This window comes from Mobula birostris, chromosome 7 (genome assembly GCF_030028105.1).
Source record: "Mobula birostris isolate sMobBir1 chromosome 7, sMobBir1.hap1, whole genome shotgun sequence".
NCBI classification, from domain to species: Eukaryota; Metazoa; Chordata; class Chondrichthyes; order Myliobatiformes; family Myliobatidae; genus Mobula; species Mobula birostris.
The window spans coordinates 59,695,616-59,718,231 of record NC_092376.1 but is presented as its reverse complement, the minus strand read 5'-3'; the positions used below and the strand labels follow the sequence as shown (position 1 = coordinate 59,718,231).

General features: G+C 42.1%; 1 protein-coding gene across 2 annotated transcripts in view; it reads left to right on the top strand.

Moving 5' to 3' along the window:
- LOC140200747 (neuromedin-S-like) overlaps positions 1-22,590 on the top strand; it is a 28,608-nt gene extending 6,018 nt beyond the window's left edge. The window contains exons 4-10 of one of the 2 annotated variants that reach the window (XM_072264341.1): positions 4,487-4,546; positions 4,685-4,714; positions 4,802-4,849; positions 5,174-5,248; positions 21,764-21,799; positions 22,044-22,098; positions 22,449-22,590. In XM_072264341.1, coding sequence (XP_072120442.1) covers positions 4,487-4,546; positions 4,685-4,714; positions 4,802-4,849; positions 5,174-5,248; positions 21,764-21,799; positions 22,044-22,082 — 288 coding nt within the window. In that variant the 3' untranslated portion in view covers positions 22,083-22,098; positions 22,449-22,590. Of the gene's footprint in view, positions 1-4,486; positions 4,547-4,684; positions 4,715-4,801; positions 4,850-5,173; positions 5,249-21,763; positions 21,800-22,043; positions 22,099-22,444 lie in introns of both variants that reach the window. The other variant, XM_072264340.1, reaches the window with a different exon arrangement.
- The last annotated feature ends 26 nt before the right edge of the window (positions 22,591-22,616 follow it).

Genomic DNA, 22,616 nt, shown 5'->3' with positions numbered 1-22,616 from the left:
TTTGTCGGTTTTTCTGTACAAGGATATTGGTGTTTCCATACCAGGCCATGGTGCAACCAGTCAATATACTCTGCACCACACATCTATAGGAGTTTGTTAATGTTTTGGATGACTTGATGAATGTTTGCAAATTTGTAAAAAGGTAGAGGTGTTGAAGTGTTTTCTGCGTAATGACACTTTCATGCCAGACCTAGGACAGATCCTCTGAAATGATAACACCGAGGAATATAAAGTTGTTGACCAGTGATTCGGATGGAGGTATTGATGGAAGAAATGAATATTTAGTGTAGCTAATGAAGTGCCCATCAGGCATACTAAATGAAATCTTTTCTTGTAAGTTGTTAGGACTGTACAGTATTTATCCAGTTAAGTGGAGACATTCTATCCTAACAAATGCTTTATAAGAAGTTAGGAGGTGAGTGGTGTAGTGTAATGTTGGTTTCTCTCATGGCCAGAGACTTTACCTGACAGGTCGGATTGGGTTTCTGGTCAATGATGAGTCTCCAGGATGGTGGGGAGCTTTGAGATGGTAATGTCAAGGCCTTGGGGGTTCAGATTTTCCCTGTTGGAGCACTTCACTGACTGACTCTAGCGTTACACAAATGTTACTTGCCACGATTGATCATTCTCTAGCTCTTACTGCATGTGGTATAGACTAATTCATATCTGAGGATATGTAAATTAAGAAAACTGAATATTATGCAATGTAAAATATCTCCACTTCTGACTGTATAATAGAAGAAAAGGACGTTGAAGAAGTGGTTTAGAATCTTTGGAGCCCAGACACTGCCTTGAGGATCACCTGTAGCAATTTCCCGATTGACCTCGGTTGATTAAAACTGTATGAGGTATGACACCAGCCACTGGAGTGCTTTTCCTTTGATGCCTATTGACTTCAGCTTTCTCCAGGTTGGCTAACATTTAGTCAAGTTCTGACTTGATCCCATTATGTCCTCACCTCTGGAGTTCAGCTTTGGTTCATGCCTGGATCAAGACTGTAATGAGGTTTAGTAATAAATGGTCCGGGAAATTTAAGGTTATTGGCAATTATCTTGACATATTCCACATTTGGCTGATTAGGTGGTGATTAATCTCACTGGATTTGTTGTACTCATTGTAAACTGGCCACATCTGGACAATTTTTCACATTGCTGGGTAGACATCAATGTTAAAACTGTACTGGAACCATCTCATAAATGGCAGAAGCACAATTCTTCACCACCACATCTGGGATATTAAGTGATTTCATAGCCTTTGCTAGTCCTTTCATCTATTTCTTGATATCATGCAGAGTGAATTAAATTGTCTTAAAACCACCTCCTGTGATGATAGGAACCACAAGAAGAAGCCAAACTGGATCATCCACTTGGTGTTTCCAGTTGGAGACGATTTGAAAATGCCTTGACTTTGGCACAGATTTGTTGGTTCTCCTATTTTAGAAATGGAGATGTTTTTGCACCTGCTTGCTCCCATTAAATTTTAATTGCTCACCACAATTCACAATCAGATGTGACACTAAACCACATCAAACCCTCCACCTTCCCGAAACCTCTGAGCTTGCAGCATTCTATTCATTAAGGACCATCGCCAACATTATCATATAATCCACAAAAGACTGATGCAGTTGTTGTTTGGAAAATTGACCTCTATTTGCATAGACTGATTACCATCTCTATGTCCCCTCCTTCTGGACCATGACCCTATCACAAAACATTAGGCTTTTATCTCTCCTGCAGTCACTGAGCTCATTTCCTCTGCAGATTTTTTTCCAGAACCTTTGGCCTCAGCCCTCTCTTCTATCCACCCTCTAATTCATAACCTGGACTGTTTTGGAAGACCCCTTGTTTCAAAGTATTCTGGTCCATTAGTGCATTTTGAACATAGGGCCCGGCTACTTGATCTATTTGCAACAAGACGGACTATGTATTGAGTCTGAATCAGGTATCAAGATTTGATAATTCATTGCATTTGAGTCACTTTTGAGTTAGCTGTGATGAGGTCAGAATCCGATCAGCTTTTAATGTTTCACCTTACCAAATATCTTCATTATAGAAAAGGGTTTAGTTCTTTTGTAGCATATATGATGAATAAACTATTCTCGGTCTTCCAGCCAGGAACAGGTATCAATTTTAATCTGTATCCAGCTGGAAGTCCGAGAAGAGTTTATACCTTATTAATTATTCATTATTGCTTTAAATGGCATAAGTATTTACTTCCTGGATGGTATGTTCAAGGCCCCTGAAAGTGTGTATAAAAGATTTCAGGAGGCATTAGTTATTATCATTTCAACATGGCAACTCTTTCTAGATTGACTTTTTTTTAAATCCTCTTACAACTGACCTGGGTTTTAATCTAACTGGGCAAATTGAATCTAAATTGTTCCAAACTTATTTTGGTATCTGTCCCCCATTTTTCCTTCCCTACATCGACGACTGCATTGGCGCTGCTTCCTGCACGCATGCTGAGCTCGTTGACTTCGTTAACTTTGCCTCCAACTTTCACCCAGCCCTCAAGTTTACCTGGTCCATTTCCGATACCTCCCTCCCCTTTCTAGATCTTTCTGTCTCTATCTCTGGAGACAGATTACCTACTGATGTCTACTATAAGCCTACTGACTCTCACAGCTATCTGGACTATTCCCCTTCTCACCCTGTCTCTTGCAAAAATGCCATCCCCTTCTCGCAATTCCTCTGTCTCTGCCGCATCTACTCTCAGGATGAGGCTTTTCATTCCAGGACAAAGGAGATGTCCTCCTTTTTTAAAGAAAGGGGCTTCCCTTCCGCCACCATCAGCTCTGCTCTCAAATGCATCTCCCCCATTTCACGCACATCTGCTCTCACTCCATCCTCCCACCACCCCACTAGGAATAGGGTTCCCCTGGTCCTCACCTACCACCCCACCAGCCTCCGGGTCCAACATATTATTCTCTGTAACTTCTGCCACCTCCAACGGGATCCCACCAGTAAGCACATCTTTTCCTCCCCCCCCCCCTCTGTTTTCTGCAGGGATTGCTCCCTACGTGACTCCCTTGTCCATTCATTTCCCCCACCCCCAATCCCTCCCCACTGATCTCCCTCCTGGCACTTATCCTTGTAAGCGGAACAAGTGCTATACATGCCCTTACACTTCCTCCCTTACCACCATTCAGGGCCCCAGACAGTCCTTCCAGGTGAGGTGATACTTCACCTGTGAGTCGGTTGGGGTGATACACTGCGTCCGGTGCTCCCGATGCGGCCTTCTATATATTGGCAAGACCCGACGCAGACTGGGAGATCGTTTCGCTGAACACCTACGCTCTGTCCGCCAGAGACAGCAGGATCTCCCAGTGGCCACACATTTTAATTCCACGTCCCATTCCCATTCTGACATGTCTATCCACGGCCTCCTCTACTGTAAAGATGAAGCCACACTCAGGTTGGATGAACAACACCTTATATTCCGTCTGGGTAGCCTCCAACCTGATGGCATGAACATTGACTTCTCAAACTTCCGCTAATGCCCCACCTCCCCCTGTACCCCATCCGTTATTTATTTATTTATATACACACATTCTTTTTCTGTCTCTCCTTTTTCTCCCTCTGTCCCTCTCAATATACCCCTTGCCCATCCTCTGGGCTTCCCCGCTCTCCCTTTTCTTTCTCCCTAGGCCTCCTGTCCCATGATCCTCTGATATCCCTTTTGCCAATCTACTGTCCAGCTCTTGGCTCCATCCCTCCCCCCACTGTCTTCTCATATCACTTAATCTCCCACTTTCAAATCTCTTACTAGCTCTTATTTCAGTTAGTCCTAACGAAGGGTCTTGGCCCGAAACGTCGACTGTACCTCTTCCTAGAGATGCTGCCTGGCCTGCTGCGTTCACCAGCAACTTTTATGTGTGTTGCTTGAAATTCCAGCATCTGCTGATTTCCTCGTGTTTGCGAAATTGAATCCAAGTCTCTTTATCCTGACTGGAAGTGTTCTGAGAAAAATGAATGTATTGGTACAATTTCATCACTATTTTTAAATAGGAAGTAACTTCTTGAAATTGGCATTAATTTTACTCAAAAGTGGCTGTGTTCAAAAATTCATAACATTTTGCTAATCAGTGCCATCTGAAGCTGAAGCTAAATGTGTATTATTTGGACAAGGCAAAGAAAGCTTTTCCTTTATTCTGATGATGTTGCTGGATTCTCCAACAACACCTCTTATTGATCATGCACCACTGAAGGATACTATTTATAAGCTACCAAACATAACAGTTTGAATTAGCAAGAAAGTACATGTTGAGATGGAAGGAAAAGGAAAGAATGTTTAATTGTTCTGCTTTCTTCTGAAATCGATGCTGATTTACATTCTCCAGTTTTAAATGTAACTGACGGATGCACTTGTAATGGAGCATTTTTGGTAAAAGTAAATGAGAGACCATAAAACCAAGGTAACACTGGAACAATAGATTACCTGTAAAGTTAATGTTTATATTAATTAGGAATGTTCTCTTCTGTTTCAGATGACTAAATTTGTTATGGACATTTGCAATGCCATCCTACAAAATATGCCAAGAACTGAGGCAAGTATTTGATATTAATCCTTTTAAGTTATTTCATTCAGATTTTACTTTATTTTGCATATTTTGCTTCCTTAATAATAAGACACAAAAGTTACTGTTACTTTCACTTTGTTAACTTTGCATTGTTTTGCCTTCTAGAGTGATGATAATGAAGCTATGTATAAAAGAGTAAGTACTATATACCGTCTTAAAGATTAAAATTGCAAAATTTGTTCGTTTCATTGAATATTATTAAGATCTTGTTTTTCTCTGCAGTTTTTATTTCATTACTCTAAAACACAAACACCAAATCTGAAGAATACAGTAAGTATTTTCAGTTAAGATGAAACCATGTCAGTTTTTAAGCAGCTTTTATTATTACTATTCCAGTATCAGTTTTCTTGTATTTTCAATATTTTAAAAATTTAAGAAAATACCTATATTCCCAATATTCTGAATTTAAAATATTTAAATAGGACTAAAGATTAGAGTTAAATAGTAGTTAGATTTCAATAAAATGCATAATAAAGTCTATTATTAGGATGATTGTGTTCAAAACGTTGTCTGACCAAAATGCTGCAGGTACTTACACCTCCTGCAAGTGTTAGTCTGTTAATATCTACCAACTAATGCTTCTTTTTATTGTAGATATCTGCTGTGCACCCCTTACTGCATCTTGCTCCAAAACTTTCTGAAAGAAGAATGGACAGAACTCTTTATTCAGTATGCATCTTTTCCTTACCTTTTTTTTAACTAAATTGTGAATGTGCCTTGATCTTATTTGTTCAAATCTGCAATATTCTTTGTTGCAGCTTCTTAATAACAACATAATGCTTGATGTTGCTGCAAAGCTATGATGCATTAATTATGAATGAGAACAAGGTCTAATTTGATGATAGAATATGAACATAATAGTCAATGTTGCTGAAACTGAGAAAGGACAAAATTGGAATCAGATTTGTTATTAGTGACTTAAATGACATGAATTTTGTTCTTTTGAGGCAGGAGTACAGTGTAAGGACATAAAATCACTATAAATCACAGAATTAAATAGATAGTGCAAACAGATAGAAAAAGATGGTGTCATTCATGGACCATTCAGAAATCTGATGGCAGAGGGGAACAAGCTGTTTCTAAATCATTGAGTGCCTCAATTTGATTTTAAATTACTAACAAGAGAAAGCCTATGAAATCAAATATTAAATGAGAAAAGGCACTGCAAAACAAACCCACAGTAAAACTTGGTATCCAAAAGAGATTCAGAACAGTAATGTTATCATGCATGTATACATGTTTGGTCTTTATTGGTCTGTTCTGTTAATGGGGGTGTAAATAATTTCTTCATATTTTTTCCTAGCCTTGGCAATTGCAGATTGTTTTCTCACAAAAGGAACATAAATAATTCAATAATGGTATTTGTCATTACACTTTCTTTCACTTGGTTGAAAAATTGCAAATATGGGGAGAATAAAATGGCTGAGAGTAAGATTAGTATAGACACCTGATGGTTGGTGTAAATTGGTGAGCAAAGGGCCTGATTCTGTGCTATAACACAATATATGTTTCCATAACTATAAAGATGCCTGGGATTCCAATACTAGTATTTGAAATGAGTCCTCAATCATCTGGCCAGACAGTACCTGTAAATATTATTCTTATGGTTCTTGTTCTTGTGGGCTTTTACTTAAAGTTAGGGCACTTCCTGTGAAGGCACTTAGTTTGTAAACCTATACGTACCATCCTAGGAAAAATAAGGCCAATAGCTCAACACATGTTAAGCAAAATGCTTCAATTCATTGCAAATGAAAGAGGAATTCAGAGTCTGGGTTTTAATTTAAATGCAGATGATTTTGCTTTTTTATTGGAGGTTGTTAAATTATTTTCTCTAAAAGAGAATACTACTTGGATGGATCCGACATTCTACAATTGAGCTCACTGTATCAAAGTTGTAGGGAATCAGAATCAGGTTTATTATCACCGGCATGTGACGTGAAAATTGTTAACTTAGCAGCAACAGCAGTTCAATGCAATACATAATCTAGCAGAGAAAGAAAAAATAAAATAACAAATAATCATAATAAATAAACAAGTAATTCAATTACGTATATTGAATAGATTTTTTTAAAAATGTGCAAAAACAGAAATACTGTATATTTTAAGTAAAAGTGAAGTAGTGTCCAAAGATTCAATGTCCATTTAGGAATTGGATGACAGAGGGCAAGAAGCTGTTCCTGAATCGCTCAGTGTGCGCCTTCAGGCTTCTGTACCTCCTACCTGGTGGTAACAGTGAGAAAAGGGCATGCACTGGGTGCTGGGGGTCCTTAATGCCTTTCTGAGACACTGCTCCCTGAAGATGTCCTGGGTACTTTGTAGGCTTGTACCCAAGATGGAGCTGACTAGATTTACAACACTTTGCAGCTTTTTTCAGTCCTGTGCAGTAGCCCCTCCATACCAGACAGTGATGCAGCCTGTCAGAATGCTCTCTATGGTACAACTATAGAAGTTTTTGAGTGTATTTGTTGACATGCCAAATCTCTTCAAACTCCTAATAAAGTATAGCCGCCATCTTGCCTTCTTTATAACTACATCTTACTGCCAGCTGGGTAGATTCTTTCCTAATATTATTAGAGGTCTTTTCCAGGTTTCCTTACAATTTCTGTGCAGTTAATGCTATTTCACATTACATTTTACTAATTGGTGAGGTGCAGGAAAAATATACCAAGCTTCTCTGAATATTTTTGATTTGAATATATTGACCTGAAATTTGTTTGCCATGAAGTTTGGACACTGATTAATGGACAATGTTCCTGTTAGGATGTGTATCCCCCACAGTCTGCTGAACTACAATTTCATACACAATCCATTGGGTGTAGCTGGATTTCCTGCAGCCACCCATTCCAGTTTAAGGACACCCTAATTAATTCCGTTCATTTCTATTGAATATACATAACCTGCTAAATTTTTCCAAACACAAGAAAGTCTGCAGATGCTGGAAATCCAAAGCAACACACACAAAAGGCTGGAGGAACTCAGCAGGTCAAACAGCATCAAGAGTAAACAGTCAACGTTTTGGGCCAAGACCCTTCTTCGGGACTGAGAAAGAAGATGCCAGAATAAAAAGGTGGTGGGAGGGGAAAGAGGCTAGCTGGAAAGTGATAGGTGAAGCCAGGTTGGTCAAGGGCTGGAGAAGAAAGAATCTGATAGGAGAAGAGAATGGATCATAGGAGAAAGGGAAGTAGGAGAGGCCTCAGGAGGTAGTAATAGATAGGTGACAAGAAGGGAAAAGTCAGAGTCGGGAATAGAGGAGGGGGCCGGGGGGAGATTTGTTCACTGGAAGGAGAAATCGATATTCATGCCATTAGGTTGGAGGATACCCAGACAGAATATAAAGTGTTGCATAAGAGGAGCCTGTGGATCAACACGGCGGAACGGGAATGGGAATTAGAATTAAGACGTTTGGCCACTGGGAAGTCCTGTTTGTGGTGGGCGGTGTGGAGGTGCTCAGCGAAGTGGTCCCCCCAATTTACGACGGGTCTCACCAATGTAGAGGAGGCTGCATTGGGAACAAAACACAATAGACAGCCCAGCAGATTCGCGGGGGAAGTTTTTGAAAATGTATGTTCACAAATGCCAAACTTTTTAAAAAAAAAACTTCTGGAATGTTATACTGAAGTCAGTGAGTTAGCTGAAGTTGTTGAGCAGGGTATTACAAGAATCATAGACATTGGTTCACAGGACCAAAGAGGTTGAAAACTTGTTTCCCTGCTGTAAATTCCATATACGACAAGAGGAAAGTTGACGCTTGGAAACCATGCTGTATCAGTGTAAATGAAAGAAAACAGTAAAATAAAGAAGAGGAGAAATAGTGCATAACTCATAAATGGAATGATCTGCAATTCTGATTTGAAAAGCAATTTCTCAGTTGAGGACATGTTCGGCACAGCTTTGTGGGCTGAAGGGCCTGTATTGTGCTGTAGGTTTTCAATGTTTCTATGTTTCTAACTAGAGAGATATTGTATATTTAATACATAAACTTCATATATATTTAATATCGTTTGAGAGTCATCTCAATTGTTCCATAGACAATTGTAGCTATGTCCAATAGATAAATATTACAAATGTAACGGATGAGTGGCTAGACTGAATTTAGTGATTAAAGATAGTAGCGATGCCATCAGCAACTTTCAGTGATCCTGTGTGCACAATTAAGTATGAACATCAAGAAACAACTTAGAAATACGATGGTTCTTCACAAGTTTAGTTAAATCATTATTTTTTTCTGAGAGACTTGCCATTGAATGTAAAGGAATAGCATAATCAATAATACTTTCTATTCAATAGTTAAGTTTCAAAAGTTCGAAGTAAATTTATTATCAAAATACATATACAGCTCTGAGATTCACTTTCTTTCAGGCATGTTCAATAAATCCAATAATCATAATCAAATTAATGGAAGATGCACCTAAAGGACAGACAACCAGTGTGTAAAAGACAACAAACTGCAAATACAAAAAGAAAGATAAAAAAGAAATAGTAAAAAAATAACATCAATAAATAAAATAAGCAATAAATATTGAGAACATGAAAAGTAGAGTCCTTGAAAGTGAGTCCATAGATTGTGGGAACAGTTCAGTGATGTGGTAAGCGAAGTTGAGTGAGGTTATCCCCTCTGGTTGAGGGCTAGTAACTGTTGCTGAACCTGGTGGTGTGAGATCTTGGGCTCCTGTACCTTCTTGCTGATGGCATCAGTGAGAAGAGAGCTTGGCCTGGGTGGTGGGGATCCTTGATGATGGATGCTGCTTTCCTGTGAGAACACTCAGGTAGATGTGCTGAATGGTGGGGAGGGCTTTACCCTTGGTGGACTGAGCAATATCCACTACTTTTTGAAGGACTTTCCATTCATGGGCATTGATGAATCCATAGCAGGCTGTGATGCAGCCAGTCAATATACTCTCCACCACACATCTATGGAAGTTTATCAAAGTTATTGATGTCATGCTGAATCTTTACAAACTCCTAAGTAGTGGCACAGCAGTGCTTTCTTCATAATTGCACTTACGTGCTGGGCCCAGGACAGGTCCTCTGAAATGATAACACTGATGAATTTAAAGTTGCTGACTCTCTCTACCCTTGATTCCCCCAGTGAGGACTGGCTCATGATCCTTGCTGTCAATAATCAGCTGCTTGGTCTTGCTGACATTGAGTAAGAGGTTGTTGGTATGACACCACTCAGACAGATTTTCAATCTCCCTCTTATATGCTGATCCATCACCATCTTTGATTTGGCCAACAATGGTAGTGTTGTCAGCAAACTTAACTGTGGCATTGGAGCAGTACTTAGCCACACAGTCGTAAGCGTAAAGTGAGTAGAGCCGGAGATTAAGCATACAGCCTTGTTGTGCACCTGTACTGATGAAGCAGTGGAGGAGATGTTGTTGCCAATCCGAACTGACTGAATAGTTACCCATCAAGTAGTCTAGAGGTAGTTAATTTCAAATTATAAATTAATTTTAAATTGTGCATTAAACTGCCATTACGGAGACAGAAACACTGGGGTAACAGAAAATGAATTTTACAAGTATAAATTGACATCAGTTTTAAAGTATCTTTGGAAATTTAAAACAAAATGATTTTCTTGCCAATCCTCTGCACTTTTCCATCTCTCTCTCTGTCTCTTAATCTTTTCCCCCTTTTATTTTGCACATTGTATATTATTTTTCACCGAATTAGTTATTCTAATCAGCACTTTTTTGTTCTGAGTCTGTGGGTTAATTTTATTCCACACCCCCACCCCAAAAAAAGTCAAGAATTGAACAGAGGTCTTAATTCTCAAACCTAACTGCAACTCATCTTTTACATACCCACTCCAAATCAGAATTGAAATGGGATAGGGAGCAGGTGGCCAAGAATATCTTGGAACAATTTAGTCATTGAACCATTTTAATACTTTTGGCAGTGGACTTGCTCTGCTTGGTGAATTGATTACAGATGAGGATTTATGTTGGGATGCTTGTTGGCCAGGAAGAACAGGTGTTTTCCACAAACATTGTAGACCAACAACCATTCCTATCCCTTACCCTACTTCCAACCAAGTCTGCAAATGCCCAGATTTTCATCTAGCTCTTCTGAGACAGAGGTTAGATCCACAATGCCCTGCAGCAAGTCCCTTCCCAGTGTTCCCAGTAGCAACTCCAGAATTCTTACCACAGCTGCATCCTCTCTGAAGTATAGGTTTCCCAATGGAAAGCCAAGCCAGTTAGAAAATTTGGCCTTTTGATTGCAATTCTGCGTGTTAATATATACATGCTGTGGACTTGGGCTCCAATATTAATAATCAGTAATTATAATCACTACAGCTGAGTTATTCATCTATTCCAAGGTACTGATTTATCAAATATAGGTGGATAAATCAAAATAATTACCTATTTTGTAACTCTAATGGGAACTAAGCTGGTTTACTAAAAGTGGACTTATTTGGTGATTTTATAATGAATGCATTTTTCATGTTGGTATTTATCTTCAATTACAATTTTATCACAGAAATTTCATGTTTGTATTTAAACAAAGGCTACATCTTATATTTAATGTGATCTGAAGGTTAAATGGAAAAGTTTCCATTTAATTAACTTTTACAAATACATTTAATAGGTATTGAACAGTTTCATTTCTACAACAAATGTAACAGTTCAATATCTTGTAACTAGAAAATATTATGACATAATTTCAGGCAATCAATTCTTTAACCATGTCATGAACTTAGAATGAAGAAACACGTTATTGCAGTATACTGTTAGGTCTTCACTTGTGTTATCTACAATGTTAGTATATGTAATACATACATGACTAGATCTCAGTTTGGTTTTCTTACTCTACTGTCTATGTAAAGCAGTCCTAGCTGCTGTTTTGCCACTCATCTCACTAAATATATAAAAAAAATTGCCATATTACAACAACTTTCTTCATACACTCATGTACAGTATTTCATGCACTTAGATTAAATCCCAGTCATGCATCTCCTCTGTTCTGGTTGTGGAATACTGGCTCCCCTAAACAATGCCTCAAATTTAAAATGCTTGTTACGTTACAAACCATTGACTTTTTACTCTATGGTCTGCGTAATTCTATAATGTTTTGTCAACTCTCCATTTCTCTAATTTTGGCCATTTCTTCTTTAATGATTTTCTTTGCATTACAGCTTCACAGTCAAACATCATCTCCCACTCTCTCTAAGACATGCCCCTCTCTCTAAGGCTCTCTTTCTAAAATTTCCTCTCACACTTCCTCTCTAAGACTCTTACACTCTCTAACCACATCATGAATATTCTTTCTCACTGTGGTAAGCCATGTATATATGTTGTAACTCGGTTACCTGTCTGGACACACCCCTCTGCTGACTGCCCCTGTGGCTCCTCCCACAGAGTCCTGTATAAAGGTGTTCGCCTTGCCCCTCCCCCTCAGTCCGGGGGCAGACATTCACTTTGGAGGTCGTATTGTACAGCGAATAAAAGCCTTTCAGTATTTTACCAAACCTCAGTCTTTTGGAGTAATTGAAGGTGCTTCAATTTTATTCGCTGTACGTTTTAAAACATGGAACAGGCCCTGAGACCAGAAAAATTAGACCTCAATCCGCAAACACCTGAAGCTGGAAACGCTTTCAAACCCTGGCTGGCCTGCTTCGAAGCGTATCTAGAGGAGATTAAAGCGACCGACCCCGTAGCGAAGCGCAGAGTTCTACTCTCCAGGGTCAGTCCACGGGTCTATTCGCTGGTCAGAGACCAGCCGAACTATGATGGCGCAACGAACACACTCAAAAGACAATACCTGCGGCCGATGAACAGCGTCTATGCTCGGCACCGTTTAGCGGCACGGCAACAACGCCCCGGGGAATCGAGTGCTGAGTTCGTCTAGGCCCTACGGACGCTCGTGCGAGCCTGCAATTGCCAGGAGCTGACGGCGGTGCAGCATGCAGAACTCCTAGTGAGAGATGCCTTCGTCACGGGGACCAGGTCAGTGTACGTGCGCCAGCGGCTGCTGGAAAAAGCCGATCTTACCCTAAATTTGGCGATGGAGCTGGCTGATACGTTGGAGGCCGCTCTGCATAACTCCGAGGCTCTCCAGGCACGCGATCCCCTGATGGCCTCGTGGGTGCCGCAGACCCCGCAACCTGCCGGCGAATCAACCTCGGCTGCCGCCAGTCGTGAGTCCGCGAAGTGCTACTTCTGCGGACTGGAGAAGCACCCCCCGGAAACGCTGCCCGGCCCGACAAGCTACCTGCTCCAGCTGTGGAAAGAAGGGCCACTTCGCCAAGCACTGTAAGTCAAAACCGCGAGCGGGATCGAGCAGCGCCGCGTACGAGACGTGGGGGTTGCCATCTTCCCTGCACACTGCCACCACGTGCGAGACATGGGGGCCACCATCTTCCCTGCACGCCGCCACCACGTGCGAGACATGGGGGTGGCCATCTTGGTCGGCGCCATCTCCCACCGCCTACGACCAACGGGTGCTCACGGGGCACCCCACCACGCCGGACCAAGACAGCGACCCCACCCTGGCTTCCGTGACCCTCAACCAAAGCGCTCCCCACCAGCTCACAAGGTCAATGATGGACATCCTGGTGGAGGGGCACAGGACAAGCTGCCTGTTTGACATAGGCAGCACAGAGAGTTTTATCCACCCAGACACGGTGCAGCATTGCGAACTCGCGATACGGCCGGTAAGTCAGAGGTTTGCCATGGCCTCCAGGTCGCGTACAACAGACATCCGGGGGGGTTGTGTAGCGACACTAGTGGTGCAGGGCACAGAATATCGGGACTTTATGTTACTGGTCATGCCTCAACTTGTGTGCCCCTGTGCTGTTGGGGTTGGACTTCCAGAGCCACCTGAAAAGCGTGACAATGAAGTATTTTGGGCCCCTCCCACCAATTACTATCATAAATCCCCTGTTTTGTAGAGATATGTCACGTACCCCGCTACTGACCACACACACACACCGACCCACGCATCCCACCCAACATCATGCCAACTGCCACACTACCGACACCACTTGCGGCCTCTCCACCCTCAGGATCCCTCCCCCACCGCTGTTCGCCAACCTGACCCCCGACTGTAAACCTGTGGCAACTAAAAGCAGGAGGTACAGCGCGGGGCACAGAGCTTTCATTAAGTCGGAGGTGCAGCGGCTGCTCAGGGAGGGGGTCATTGAGGCAAGCACAAGTCCTTGGAGGGCCCAGGTGGTGGTTGTTCAGAACGGGGAGAAGAATAGGATGGTCGTGGACTATAGCCAGACCATCAATAGGTTCACGCAGCTTGACGTGTACCCTCTACCCCGCATCGTGGATATGGTCAATCAGATAGCACAGTACAAGGTGTACTCAACCATAGACCTAAAATCCGCTTACCATCAGCTCCCCATCCACCGGGAGGACCGCCCTTACACTGCCTTCGAGGCGGACGGCAGGCCTTATCAATTCCTGCGCGTCCCCTTTGGTGTCACGAATGGTGTATCTGTCTTCCAGAGGGCAATGGACCAAATGGTGGACCAGTGCCAACTGAAGGCCACGTTCCCATATCTGGATAACATCACCATCTGCGGTCACGACCAGCAGGATCACGACAACAACCTCCAAAAATTTCTCCAAGCAGCCAAATCTTTCAACCTCACCTATAACAAGGACAAGCGTGTATTTGGGACCACCCGACTTGCTATCCTTGGGTGTGTCGTGGAGAATGGAGTCATTGGCCCTGACCCCGACCGTATGCGCCCCTTGTTGGAACTCCCTCTTCCCAATACCCTCAGAGCCCTCAAAAGGTGCCTGGGCTTCTTTTCATATTACGCCCAATGGGTCTCTAACTATGCAGACAAGGCCCGCCCCCTGGTCAAGTCCACCACATTCCCCCTCTCTGTCAAGGCCCACGCGGCCTTCAACCGCATAAAAGGGGACATTACCAAAGCAGCAATGCATGCAGTGGATGAGGCCATTCCCTTCCAAGTAGAGAGTGACGCCTCCAATTTCGCGCTGGCTGCTACCCTCAACCAGGCGGGAAGACCGGTAGCGTTCTTCTCCCGTACCCTTCAAGGCCCTGAAATTCGGCCTCCGCGGTGGAGAAAGAAACCCAGGCCATAGTGGAAGCTATAATGCACTGGAGGCACTATCTTGCCGGCAAAAGGTTCACCCTGCTAACTGACCAGCGCTCAGTCGCATTCATGTTTAATAATCAGCAGCGGAGCAAAATCAAAAATGATAAAATTCTGAGGTGGAGAATCGAACTCTCCACCTACAACTATGACATCATGTACAGGCCTGGGAAGCTCAACGAGCCCTCCGATGCCCTATCCCGGGGAACATGCGCCAGCGCGCATATCGACCGGCTATACGTCCTACATGTAGACCTTTGCCACCCGGGAGTCACCCGGCTTTTCCGCTTCGTGAAAGCCCGGAACCTGCCTTACTCCCTTGAGGAGATCAGGATGATGACCAGGGACTGCCAAGTCTGCGCAGAGTGCAAACCGCACTTCTACCGACCCGAAAAGGCACAACTCATCAAGGCCACCCGCCCCTTTGAGTGACTGAGTGTTGACTTTAAGGGCCCCCTTCCCTCCACCGATCGCAATGTGTACTTTCTTAATGTAATTGACGAGTACTCGCGGTTCCCCTTCGCCATCCCCTGCCCCGATACCACTACCACGTCAGTCATAAAAGCCTTTCAGTATTTTACCAAACCTCAGTCTTTTGGAGTAATTGAAGGTGCTTCAATTTTATTCGCTGTACGTTTTAAAACATGGAACAGGCCCTGAGACCAGAAAAATTAGACCTCAATCCGCAAACACCTGAAGCTGGAAACACTTTCGAACTCTGGCTGGCCTGCTTCAAAGCGTATCTAGAGGAGAATGGCACAGTGTGGAAAGCCACACTCTTAGCCCTCAGGTCAAAGGGACTGCCAGTCTCTCGCTGGCAGGAGGTCCTTCCCGAGGCACTCCACTCCATCCGCTCCCTGTTATGCACGGCCACCAATGCCACCCCTCATGAGCGGCTCTTTTCTTTTCCCTGAAAATCGACCACTGGAACCACCCTACCAACTTGGCTGACGTCCCTGGGGCCAGTGCTGCTCCGGAAACATGCGAGGAGCAATAAATACTCCCCGATAGTCGAGAGGGTTCACTTACTTCATGCGAACCCTCAGTATGTCTACGTAGTTTTACCTGATGGGCGAGAGGACACGGTCTCCATCCGCGACCTGGCGGCCGCAGGAGCTCCGGGCCCCTACCCTGAACACTCCGTGGTGACTATTGACCCCGTACCCACCAATGTATGTATCTACGAGACACCGTGCACCCCAAACCCTATACAGACACCACACGACACTCCCATACTGGGCGCAACACAGACGCATGAGGGATTACCGACGCCTAACGTGCTGGCACCTCAAGTCAGGCCGGAGCCAGCACAACCGCCATCGCCGGTGCAATCACCGCCGGTGCTATGTAGATCACAGCGACAGACTTGACCGCCTGATAGACTTAACCTGTAAATATACTTCTTGTAAATATTGTCAGTCACTTCATCCCGCGGGACTCTTTTTTAAAAAAAAGGAGGGGTGAATGTGGTAAACCATGTATATATGTTGTAACTCAGTTACCTGTCTGGACACACCCCTCTGCTGACTGCCCCTGTGGCTCCTCCCACAGAGTCCTGTATAAAGGTGTTCGCCTTGCCCCTCCCCCTCAGTCCGGGGGCAGACACTCACTGTGGAGGTCGTATTGTACAGCGAATAAAAGCCTTTCAGTATTTTACCAAACCTCAGTCTTTTGGAGTAATTGAAGGTGCTTCAATCACTATAAGACTTTTTCTTACTCATCCATTTTTACATTTTCTGAGGAACTGTGTTTCTCTAATTCTGGCCTCATCTATATTGAATTTTTTTTAGCTCACAGTTTCATAGTTGTGGTGTTAGATACATAGCAAAGCCCAAGCTTCTCTTTTTCTCTCTCTCTATATCTACATCTCTCTTTCTCTCCCTGCATCTATCGACATATCTTTCTCACTTTCAAACTTTCCCTAAGCTAGCTGTCTTACTAACCTTTTGTCTTACCTTTCCTTAACCTTAGCTTTCACATTTTGTCTGTGATTTGTCTTCATAATTCTCACTTTTATTTTGATTACAAATAAAGGCAAGCTGTTTTGATGTATGAATGCCATTGGAGAAGATGAAGGAGCTATTTTGCAAGAGGCTGCAGATAATGTGCAAAACTACTGTCTGTGGTGTTAATTGTTGGTTAGGAATTCTTAGAAATGCATTCCAAGGCACCCTAAAGATCCAACTGATCCAAGAAGTTAGGTCTCCATTTGAAGTCTTAATCATATATTTTTCTGGTGCCTTGCATGGAATTTGTTGGTCCATAAGACCATAAGATATAGGAGCAGAAATGGCCAATTGGTCCATTGAGTCTGCTCTGCCATTTCATCATGGCTGATCCACTTTACCTCTCAGCCCCAATCACCTGCCTTCTGTCCATATCCTTTAATGCCCTGACCAATCAAGAATCTGTCAACCTCTACTTTAAGTAAACCTCTGCCTCAACCTCTGCCAGCTGCCTGTGGCAAAGAATTCTACAGATTCACCACCCTTTGGCTAAAGAAATTCCTTCTCATCTCCATTCTAAAAGGATGTCCCTCTTTTCTCAGGCTTTGTCCTCTGGTCTTCATTTTCACTATTCTTTTTGGGTTGGTTGACACGTCTCCAAAGGGAAACTTGAGCATGGTGGAGTTATCAGATTATTTTCTCTTGAGATTTTAATGAGGCTTCTGAAATTCCTTCAAGATGCCCACCTTCAGAGTGTGAGGAAAATAAAAGAGGATTTTTGTAGGATAAATGTAAACAGGTTATTGATGGGCCCCTACGCTCTGCCCGCCAGAGAAAGCAGGATCTCCCGGTGGCCACACATTTTAATTCCACATCCCATTCCCATTCTGACATGTCTATCCACGGCCTCCTCTACTGTAAAGATGAAGCCACACTCAGGTTGGAGGAACAACACCTTATATTCCGTCTGGGTAGCCTCCAACCTGATGGCGTGAACATTGACTTCTCAAACTTCCGCTAATGCTCCACCTCCCCCTCGTACCCCACCTGTTATTTATTTATATACACACATTCTTTCTCTCTCTCTCCTTTTTCTCCCTCTGTCCCTCTGAATATACCCCTTGCCCATCCTCTGGGTCCCCCCCCCCCTTGTCTTTCTCCCTGGGCCTCCTGTCCCATGATCCTCTCGTATCCCCTTTGCCAATCACCTGTCCAGCTCTTGGCTCCATCCCTCCCCCTCCGGTCTTCTCCTATCATTTTGGATCTCCCCCTCCCCCTCCCACTTTCAAATCTCTTACTAGCTCTTCTTTCAGTTAGTCCTGACGAAGGGTCTCGGCCTGAAACGTCGACTGTACCTCTTCCTAGAGATGCTGCCTGGCCTGCTGCGTTCACCAGCAACTTTGATGTGTGTTGCATGAAAATAAAATATTTAGGTTGGCTCTCAAATCCTTACAAAAAGGCAACATGGGATCGGAGAATGTAGAGTTAAGAAACTGCAAGGATAAAAAGTCCCTGACAGGAGTAGTATACCAGCCTCTGAACAGTAATCAAGATGTGGATCACAAATTACAATAGGGAATAGAAAGGGCATGTAACACAGGCAATATTACGATAATCATGGGGGATTTCAATATGCAGGTAGGTTGGGAAAATCTGGTTGTTCCTGGATCCCAAGAGAGGGAATTGGTAGAATGCCTATGAGATGACTTTTTAGAGCAGCTTGTGGTTGAGCCCATTAGGGGAATGGCAGTTCTGGACTGGGTGTTATGTAATGACCCAGATTCGATTAGGGAGGTTAAAGTAAAGGAACCCTTACAAAGCAGTGATGATGTTATGATAGAATTCACCCTGCAGTTTGAGAGGGAGAAGGTGATATTAGATGCGTCAGTATGGGAATGTTAGGAATTACAGAGGTATGGGAGAGAAACTTGCTGAAGTTGGTTGGAAGGGGACACCAGCAGGGATGACTGCAGAGCAGCATTGGCTGGAGTTTCGGTGAGTAATCCGAAAGGTGCAGGAGAGATACGTCCCAAAGAGGTAGTAGTAGTATTCTAAAGGGAGGATGAGGCACGGTGATTGACAAGGTAAGTAAAAGCCAAAAGGGAGGGGGGCATATAATATAGCAAAAATTATTGAGAAATTAGAGGATTGGGAAGCTTTTAACAATCAACAGAAAGCAACTTAAAAAAAAAGCAATAAGGAGAGAGAAGGTAAAATATGAAGGTAAGGTAGCCAATAATATAAAAAAGGATACCAAGAGTTTTTTCAGATATACGGTATAAAAAGTGAAAGAGAGGTGAGGGTGGAAATCAGACTGCTGGAAAATAACACTGGAGAGGTAGTAATGGAGGACAATGAGATGGTGGATGAACTTAAGTATTTTGTGTCAATCTTCACTGTGGAAGACACCATTAGTATGTTAGAAATTCAAGAGTATTGGGGGAAGAAGTGAGTCTAGTTGATATTAGTAAGGAAAAAGTGCTTGAAAAGCTGAAAGGTTTGAAGGTGGATAAGTCACGTGGAGTACAACCCAGAGTTCTGAAAGGAGTATCTCAAAAGGCATTAGCAATGATCTTTCAAAACTCGTTAGATTTTGGAATGGGTCCAGAGGACTGGAAAATTGCAAATGACACTTCACTCTTTAAGAAGAGATGGAGGCAAAAGAAATTGTGGGCCAGTTAGCCTGACTTCAGTGGTTGGGAAGACATTGCAGTTTATTATTAAAGATGAGGTTTTGGGGTACTTGGAAGCACGTGATAAAATAAGCCAAAGTCAGCATGGTTTCCTTAAGGGGAAATTTTACCTGACAAATCTGTTGGAATTCATTGAAGAAATAACAGGCAGGGTGGACAAAGAAGAGTCAGTGGATATTGTTTACTCAGATTTTCAGAGGGCCTTTGACAAGGTGTCACACATGAGGCTGCTAAACAAGATAAGAGCCCATGGTACTACAGGAAAAATACAAGCATGGATAGAAGATTGACTGACTGGCAGAAGGAATATAGTGGTAATAAAGAGGGCCTTCCCTGGTTGGCTGCTGGTCTTTAGTGGTATTCTGCAAGGTTCAGTGTTGGCACTGTTTCTTTTCTCATTAGATATCAAAGATTTGGATGACAGATGAGTGGCCACATTTGTAGATGAGTGGAGGGACAGGCAGGGAGTCTGCAGAAGTACTTAGACAAATTAGTAGAATTGGCAAAGAAGTGGCAGAAGGAATATAGTGTGGGGAAGTATATGGTCATGCATTTTGATAAGAGGAATAAAGGTGTAGGCTATTTTCTAAATGGGGAGAAAATTCTGAAATCAGATGTGCAAAGGCATTTGGGAGTCCTCCTGCAGGATTCCTTAAAAGTTAACTTGCAGGTTGAGTCGGTGGTAAGGTAGGCAAATAGAACGTTAGCAATTATTTCAAGAGGACTAGAATGTAAAATCAAGGAAGTAATACTTAGGCTTTATAAGGAATTGTTCAGATCGCTCTTGGAGTATTGAAAGCAGTTTTGGGCCCGTAATCTAAGAAATGATGTGCTAGCATTGGAGAGTATCCAGAGGATGTTCATGTGAATGATCTTGGGAATGAAAGGGCGAGTGTATAAAGAGTGTTTGATGGGCTGGCCCTGTGTCTGTAATTGCTGGAGTTTAGACGAATGGGGGAGTTGGGGGGGGGAGGCCTCACTGAAACCTATCAAATATTGAAGGCCTAGACAGAGAGGATGTTTCCTGTAGTGGGTGAGTGTAGGATCAGAGGGCACAGCTTCAGAACAGAGGGCCATCCCTTTTGAACAGAGATGAGGAGGAACTTCTATAGCCAGATGATGGTGAATCTGTGGAATTCATTGCCAAATCGTTGGGTATGCTTTAAGCGGAGGTTGATGGACTCTTGATTAGTAATAATGTCAAAGTTTACAGGAAGAAGGCAAGGGAATGGGGTTGAGGGGGATAATAAATCAGCAGATGAAAGGGGCTGAATGGCCTCATACTGCTCCTACAGTGTGTCTTATGGTCTAAAATGGATCCAAAACCATGAACCAGTTTTGCTTGCAACATCTCACTGCAGTATTTCTAATATAAGGTTAAACTTGCCACAATGAAGCAGGAACTAATTTAATTTAAAAATGCAGAAAGATAACATCATCAAGGAATGTTATTTTAACTTTGATTTTCAGGAGGCCAAGAGGGCCTAAAGCTGAGATATGACTAAAATTGTGATGTGGCAAGTGCAGTACGTTTAAGGATATTACTTTTCTATGTATCAAGAGGTGCAAGCCCAACACAATCTCTTTCATTTCTGTTCAGCATTAACATAGCAAACTCAACCGAGAAGTTAATTTATGTTGGCCATTATTCCAGCCAGTTTTGAAAGAGAGAAAGAGGGAGATCTAAAAATAAAAATGAGGCCTACCTTTCAAAAGATCCACAGGATGATGCCTCATTCAAAATTTCTGGGTTAGGACCATATGGTCTTCTCACATTAATCCTGACAGGAGGTAATCAATACTAATCAATTTTCTATCCACATACTGTATTTATATACGTATCAATAAAATCACTAAAAAATGGAAACATAAATACAAAAAAGGTTTTGAGAACATTCATTGCATTTGTTTTTTCTCATATGTTTCGTTACCTCAAAATACACACACTGCATTCCAGCCTCATTTTTATTAATTTTCATTTGTATACACCAATGCATCTCTGCTTTTATTTTCTTAATTTCATACCTTAAACCCAATACTGCTTTTTCATAGCCTTGGAGACACAAGACTGCAGATGCTAGAAATCTGGAGCAACACACAAAGGCGTTGGAGGAGCTCAGCAGGCCAGACAGCAACTAAAGAGGAAAATAGACAGATGAGGCTTTGGGCCGAGACCCTTCATCTGGAACTGCGCCCATGAAGGAACTTGACCTGAAGCATCAGCTGCCCATTTCACTCCATGAATGTTGTCTGATCTACTAAGTTTCTTCAGTGCCTTTTTATGTTGTTTTCATTGCCTTATTCATTTCAGGTACCCTGATTAAAGACTTGAAAACTGAATTTCCCAATGTCCTTTTTGTATTCTATAGAAAAAGGAAAAGTATAAATAAATTTATTATGATAATTTGCCAATATCCAAAACAATTCATGACTTTTATTGATTTAAAAAAATCTTGCTTTTCAGGAACAACAAGTTGCTCAAACAGAATTCAGCAAAAAGGTAGCTGCATAATTTTTCTAGATGATATTATGTGTATTTTTGTAAAAAGAAAACTTAATATAATTTTGCAGGTTTGTTCTGGAAAGACCATTCCTTTCATTTGGAGTGTATTAGTTTGTCATATCACTCTATCAAATGTAGTTCAAGGATAACATGATTAATGTCCTAAAAGTCAATTTTAATTACCTGCGTTTCTTTTGTATTCTGCTACATATTTTGTTCATACTTTTATTGTTGATTCCAGCCTCATAATGGAAGAAATCTTGCTGTGTACTCACAATAAATGAAACACCCAAAATGTATGTATAACACAGCTTTTAATTTTCCTGGTAGAATAACTCAAAATGTAATAAATTATATAAGACTACATGGAAGGAAGTTCTGAGATGCAGAGAACTTGAAATATTTTCAAGCTTGGCACAAATCAATTAAAATGCTATACTTAAAGCTGATTTCCAATTTCTACCAAACCTTAGGATATATTTTCATATCTTGAAAATAATTACAAGATCCACGAAAATCTGCTGGAAATGGTTTGATGCTTAGATTTTTTTATAAGATGATGTAAGGATATTCAAAAATGACAGATTTGCCTGAACTATTGAGATATGATACAAAAATAGTCTACATGAATTTTTTTTCCAGGAAGTGAGTAGTTACAAGCTGCAATCAAACTCCATCCTGTCAAGTCTCCGATAATTATCAACTACAAATAATAAACTATAACTTCAAATACGTTGTTTTAAGTCAGTGTTGTAATGTGTGTCAGAACTTTAGTAATGTGCTTTCTACTATGAATAATAAATATTTCACATAG